Source organism: Phaseolus vulgaris, chromosome 8 (genome assembly GCF_000499845.2).
Source record: "Phaseolus vulgaris cultivar G19833 chromosome 8, P. vulgaris v2.0, whole genome shotgun sequence".
Lineage (NCBI taxonomy): Eukaryota > Viridiplantae > Streptophyta > Magnoliopsida > Fabales > Fabaceae > Phaseolus > Phaseolus vulgaris.
Window position 1 is genome coordinate 6,037,385 of NC_023752.2, and position 6,848 is coordinate 6,044,232.

Below are 6,848 nucleotides of genomic sequence, written 5' to 3' on the forward strand. Positions count from 1 at the left end.
CATTGGGGAACAGGAGGATCTGAGTGGGAGTGATGCAGCAGATTATAAGCTGGGCGCGTGGATAGAGATAGACACTCTTTTCTCTTCACAATCCCTATGGACCCAAACTTCCCCACCACTGTCCCTATTTAAATCTCAAATCTTCACTATTTTTTATTTTTATTCTTCAAATAAATAAATTAATAAATAAATAAATAAATAAACTGTTTTATTAATTTAAAATAAATAAAATATTTCATTGTTATCCAAAACACGAACTGCTTTTTCTGCTGAACTTTGTTTTCTTCCCAACCCCTCTCTTAAATCTCAGAACCATCACTCCCACACAGCATCGTCATCATCATATCACAACTCAAACAGGAGAGAGAAAGTGAAAAAACAAAGAAACTTTTTTAGAGAGAGAAAGAGAGGGTAGCCCTAGAAAAATATGCAAACAGATAAGGACTTTTGCAGCTGAGACACTGCAGAAGAGTTAGAGAGAGAGAGAAACTTAGTCTCTTTTTTCTTCCAATTTTCATGATTTTTTTTTATTTGTTTTAAGCTTTTTTTTTTTTTTTCATTGTTGATAAGTATTTTGCTTCTTTGCACTGACACCGTGGTTCTCTCACCTCTTTTTCTCTGTGTAACTCTGCCACCACACTCTTCATTTTCCCGAGAGAAAGAGAAAGGAAAAAACTGTACAACTTTTTTCTTTTGATTCAATCACTAGCTTCCATTTCTTCACAGGTGGAACTGTGAATGTGCACCACAGCTTTTTGATCCTGTTCTTAAAACGTTAGTATGATTCCTTTTCCCTTTTATTTGTATCTGCACGTTGAAACCCATGTTACATTCTCGCTCTTGTGTTTCCAGGGGTTGAATCTGTCCTACTTATAGACTCAATTTTCCGAAGTTTGTAATTTTTTCCTTAGCAAAATCGTTGTGGTTGATAATTTACTCGTTTTTACTGTGACTTTGCGCTCCCTTTGGTGTGATATTGCATTTTCTGCCCTCTTTCCAAACTGGGTTTGGAAGCTTTTTTATTGCATTTACCTTAGAGTAATTCTTTCATTTTGTTTTTTTTTTCACTTGTTTTTCCTGGGTGTTGGCACTTTAATTGCTTGGTTTTAAAGATTTATGATGGGTGTTGGTTGGAGTGGATCCTTTTTCATGTTCTTCTGGTCCTGTATCTTGAACATGAAGTCTTTTTTGTTGTTTCTCGTAGTTTGGTAAGCTGTAAATAGCTTCTTTTATTTTTATTTTTGTCTTCTCTTAGACAAGTCCATACTGCTGTTAGAGAGTAGTTCTCGTTTGTGTTGATGCCTTCTTGGCTTTCCATCTTTTCATCTGATCTATCTTCTACTTTATGCTTTGTCTTGTACATGTGTGGATGCATTTATGTATTTTATAGAATGATGCCATCAATGAGAAATGTTATTTGTTGGAAACTTAACTATTTTGATATTGAGGACTTATTTTTGTTCTTCTCAAGCTACAGTTACTTACGGCTAATGTAATTTAAGAAGTTTTTTGACACTCTTGTTGGTCATTGCTAATTGGATTTCATTCTTTTTATGGTATTCTGATGTGATGGTGTTTTTTTCCTCCAAAATTTGTCGCTACACTCTATTTTGGAACAGAGCTAGGTGATAATTTTCGGTGTATTGAATATTGGGGTGAAAGTTTCTTGTGAAAGATTCTGAAGGCAATTGAAGTAAATGCATGGATCGTGGGGACCAAATGGCGTTATCCGGGTCTTACTATATGCAGCAAAGAGGAATTCCTGGATCTGGAGCACAACCTGAGTTACATATGTCACCTAACATTCGACCACTCTCTAATCCGAATCTACCATTTCAATCCAGCATTGGTAGTGGTTCCATTGGATCCACATTGCCATTGGAGTCTTCTTCAATTTCGGCTCATGGTGTCAATATGGGAGCTCCTCCTGGGGTACCTCCAGGGGAACCTGTTAAAAGGAAGAGGGGAAGGCCTAGGAAATATGGCACTGATGGAACTGTGTCATTGGCATTGACTCCAACTCCAACATCATCTGGTCATCCTGGATCCTTGACACAGAGCCAGAAACGTGGCAGAGGGCGACCACCCGGGACTGGGAAAAAACAGCAGTTGGCTTCTCTTGGTAAATCTCTTTTGCAATGCAACTCTTTTAGTTTTTCCTTTTGTTACTGATGATACTTATTGAAGAAGCTGAAAGGTTGATGAGTTCGGAATTTTGCAAATCCTTCTCCAAGTGTTATTTGGTCGAAAGCTGTTTTTAGCTGAATATTTGTTTATTGATTTTATATGTTGACATGCTATTATCATCATGATTACCTGAATGAACAATGGCAGAATGGCTTTACATCCCAACATAGTTTTCTATATATTATTAATTTCCTTGTTTTTAATTTGGGTTCTCAAGAGAGATGCATCTTCTTTTAATTTCTTTCCACTATTTTTGTAGAATTGTTATAGAAAACAAATGTGTGTTTTATTTTGCTTATGCTGGAGAATTAATTATTTTTTCCAGGTTAAAAATTATCATTTTCACACAAGTAATCATTCCAAATAATACACTGTAGCCTTAATCACTGCCTCAGATTGTAATAACTAAGCTATTTAAAGAATAAATTTACAACATTCACAAATTAAAAGTTTGTAACCAAGTACACACACATGATTGGTTGCATGTGAGATAAATTATCTGAACTGTATGTTACAATAATTACAGTATAAGAGGTTGAGCATGGGACACAATACAAGCTCATAGAACTGTAGCTTATAATGAGAAGATTTCTAGGGGGGGCTAATATGCACGTCAAATAAAAAATGTTTCTGTTCTCATTTTTTAATTTTAATTTTATTTGCAAAAATTTGACAGTATTTTTCTATGTTTTCAAAGGTTTGCACAGAAAACAGTGAAAACAATTGAAGTTGTTTTTACTATTTCTTATACAAAATTTGAAAACAGAAAATGAAATGGAAACAATGTGACATTTTTGTAATTAAAATTGAAAACAAGAAATGAAAACAGAAAATATTTTCTCAAAATAAAAGGCCATTGGTTTTCTATCTCCTTCTGCAGTTGGATTCTTGAGGTCTTTGTACGCCTCATATTCCTTATATAGATTGTATTTCTTTTGATGAAGATTACAGCTTTTTTTTTGTAGGCCTAATTCCCACTTGTGGGCTACTGGGTGGGTTCCCTAATGTATTCTGAAATTAAAGCTGATTTAGAATTTAATAATATTTGGTGACACTTACATTTAGTTAGAATAACGGTTCATAAGTTTGCTTTGTTCTCCATTTGCACCCTCTAATCTTGTGAGTGTCTTATGCAACCCCCACCTTAGATTTGTCTGTAAAGACTGATTCACCCTAGATTATTGATTTATATACTTTTGTTTTTGATGTTTTGAGCGGTTATTGTTGCCAGGTGAATTGATGTCTGGTTCTGCTGGGATGGGATTCACTCCTCATATCATCAACATTGCAAGTGGAGAAGTATGTGAATTTTTTTTATGAATTTAAATCAAAAATAAATCTCTCTGTTTTGGTGGTGTATGTTAGAGGGAAAGTAGATGAAAAAGAGAGAAGGGAGAAATGTGACTCTGAATGCGGTGATCACTGGCCTAATAAACCTATTTATACTAATTATTATTTGTCAAGTATTAATGCCTATATTAGTGAGATAATAAGATTCATAAAACTATATGGTTCGTAATATATTTTATTTTTTTTGCATTTAGACTAACATTACTCTGTGATTTCTGTCAGTATTTTTGTTCTATGATTTACGTGAAACTATTTATGCACGTGTTTAATTATTTATGCAACCAAGTTTTGGTATCTTTGGCCCAAGAAAGTGACACTGTCTCTCGAAATAATGATAACTTAAATGGTAAATAAATACTAAACAGCCATTCATGTTTGTACTATTTTTCTCTTAAAAGGAAAAGTAGACTTAGTAATGCCAAAACCATGTCGGTTGAATTTGTGCCATATCTTCTTGTATTTATATAAATATTAATAAATTAATCTTCAAAAAAATTTCCCCTGTAGGACATTGCAACAAAAATCATGGCATTTTCTCAGCAGGGACCTAGAGCTGTATGTATTTTGTCAGCCAATGGCGCTGTCTCAACTGTCACACTTCGGCAGCCATCAACTTCAGGCGGCACTGTCACATACGAGGTTTGGCACTTTCTCAGTATTATGTATTTGTTGAAGAAGATACAGATAGAGCATGTTTGGAATATACATATTTATGGTCAAAAGTTACTTAAGAATAGTAAACTTCATACATATTTTTTCTTATCTAGAAAGCTGATTTTCTAAATGTATTCAAAAGAAATTAATTATATAAACTATTCTTTTTAGTAAACTTACCAACTAAAACTATTGTTATAATCGGTTGAACATATGATTGGTTACTAAAATAATCTATTTTTGCAACTGTCTTCTGCACACTCTTATAGGTTCATATGGAACTGTGATCACATAAAGGCACGTTAATACATTTATGCATGCGGCCATGCATCACACTTCACGTAATTAAATGGCAATCCTTTATATGGAAATACTATGATTGATTGATTAAAAATTTGCGTTTGTAATGTTAGAAGAAAGCCTTAAGAACACTTTTCGTGCATGCAAAGAAAAAACTGACTGTAACAGATTTTTTAAACTTGAAGCATGATATTTGTTGGACAAATAATTCATAAATAAATACATTAGAATGTATGTTCATTCATGCATGTATACAAAATGGCTTAGTGGTACCAACAAACTTCAGTCTCTCGGACTATTGAAACAAAAGAATCTTTTGACCTTGAGTTACCATGCCATTTTTGGTTGGTGGGTACTTAATTCCAAGGGAGAAAATGCAGGCTTCAAACAGGGTCGACCTAAGATTTATTTATGCATAAAGCAAACTTTAAGATGGAACTTTTTAAGTCTATAAAAATACGATTGAAATTATTATAATTTTTTTAACATTTATCTGTCAAACATTTTAAAATGCAATTATGGTAATCATTTCCATTTAATTTTTCATTTTTAATCTTAATGAGCAAGATGCAAGCTTTTTACCCAACAGAGGAAAAGATTGAAAAAAAAAACCCCACTGCATGTAAGGAAAGAGAAAATGGCTTTAACTAATGGAGAGAATGAACATATATGTGTCTCTTTATATGGGAAAAGAGAGATACCAAGTAATTACTATTTTCTTAAAATGTTATTTTTAATTAAATGTTACCAGAGATACCAACCATTTTTGACTATCCTACCTATATACTCAAATTTTGATTGAGAAGTATCTGTAGTTGTTAGCCATCCCAGTGAAAATCATAGATTCAAACCTTTGTATTAATGAGTATCTTTATATTTGTATCTTTACACAGTCATCTCTACTATGAGAATGTTTATCTCCATATGTATATTTGATTGCTGGTGGACTTCTGATTTGATAGGGGCGGTTCGAGATAGTGTGCCTGTCAGGGTCGTACTTGGTCACTGATAGTGGTGGCTCACGCAATCGAACTGGTGGACTGAGTGTGTCCCTTGCTAGTCCTGATGGTCGTGTCATTGGTGGAGGAGTTGGTGGAGTTCTCATTGCGTCAAGTCCTGTTCAGGTAACACCATCTTAGTGCTGCCATCAAATCTTACAAAGATAATATCTTGAATTCATTTCTCTGATTCCCACATGTTAAAAGTAAAATCTTTCCTGCTACTCAATCTGAAAGTTATGGACCCATTTGCAACAGTTTTTTTTGTTTTGTTTCGTAAAAGAAATCACTTCTTAAAAGATAATTACCTTTTGAAAGTTTTTCATGTGTTTGTTTCAAGATTTCAAACTTACCAAAAGCTATTCTGAATAGCTTCTCATAAAATCAGCTGTTTCTTGAAAAGAGTTTTTGTTTTTAATTGCAAACAAACATATAAGGTAGATTTCAGATCAGAATCATCTTGGAACTGATTCTATGACCCCAGTTTTCTTTCGGATGGCTAGACTGAATTAGTGTTGGCTATAGGTTGTAGTTGGGAGTTTTCAATGGGGTGGATCAAAGACAAAGAACAAGAAGAAGGAAAGCTCGGAAGGTGCAGAAGTTGCTGTGGAGTCAGACCATCAGGGAGTTCATAATCCAGTGGCACTGAACAGCATCTCACCAAATCAAAACCTTTCTCCAACCCCTTCATCTTTAAGTCCGTGGTCACAATCGCGACCGTTGGACATGCGTAATTCCCATGTGGACATTGATTTGATGCGTGGGTGACAGTTGATTATCAATACACACTAGTGCTGTGTATATATATTTCAGATTCATGGTCACTCATCTAATTTTGTTGTAGTAGTAATGACAGAATGGGAAGTACCAACAACAGAGTAGAGCCAGCTGACTTTTGCAATTGATAAATCTCACCTATCCCTACACCCATGATTATTCACTTGGGGTTGTACTCATATTTTTGTAGCTGTGAGGAATTTTAATTTCAAGATTGTATGTTCTTCTTCTTGATTGGTAATGATACAATTTATGTCCTATTTGGAGAAATAATTCACATTGGGGTAGATGTTTTATGTGGTTAAGGAGCATCGATTGTGACAACAGTATCTATCATGTGATTTTTATCGTAGAACCGTCTTCTAGAAGGCAAAGACAAGAGAAACAAGGAGATTTGTTGCTGTGAATGCATGGTGTGAAAGCGTTTTGTTTGGTAATGTTGTGGGGTAGTGAAGTTGTAGATTCTCTTGTAGCTCAACACATGCATTGTACACTCCATGATCAACCTGCAACCATTCCTAAAAGATGGTGCTAATGAAAAGGTAAAAGGTAAGAAAGGAAAATAGAAGGGTATTGTGATCA

The 6,848-nt window shown here is 34.4% G+C and overlaps 1 protein-coding gene across 2 annotated transcripts; it reads left to right on the top strand.

Moving 5' to 3' along the window:
- The first annotated feature begins 240 nt into the window (after positions 1 to 240).
- Positions 241 to 6,571, top strand: LOC137823356 (AT-hook motif nuclear-localized protein 9-like). Of its 2 annotated transcripts, none has more exons than XM_068628457.1 (6): positions 241 to 774; positions 1,620 to 2,122; positions 3,419 to 3,486; positions 4,045 to 4,176; positions 5,454 to 5,615; positions 6,015 to 6,571. In XM_068628457.1, the coding sequence occupies exons 2-6, from the start codon at positions 1,702 to 1,704 to the stop codon at positions 6,255 to 6,257; spliced, it is 1,026 nt and encodes a 341-aa protein (XP_068484558.1). In that variant the 5' UTR covers positions 241 to 774; positions 1,620 to 1,701; the 3' UTR covers positions 6,258 to 6,571. The 2 variants fall into 2 exon arrangements, with proteins under 2 accessions (XP_068484558.1, XP_068484559.1); XM_068628458.1 differs by lacking the exon at positions 241 to 774 and adding an exon at positions 804 to 891.
- Positions 6,572 to 6,848: the final 277 nt, after the last annotated feature.

Bases quoted from the DNA above. Each gene is read 5' to 3' on its own strand.
- LOC137823356 (XM_068628457.1), top strand. From the start codon at position 1,702: ATGGATCGTGGGGACCAAATGGCGTTATCCGGGTCTTACTATATGCAG. The intron at 2,123-3,418 runs GTAAATCTCTTT...TATTGTTGCCAG, and splicing joins ACAGCAGTTGGCTTCTCTTG to GTGAATTGATGTCTGGTTCT. The intron at 5,616-6,014 runs GTAACACCATCT...TGTTGGCTATAG, and splicing joins TTGCGTCAAGTCCTGTTCAG to GTTGTAGTTGGGAGTTTTCA.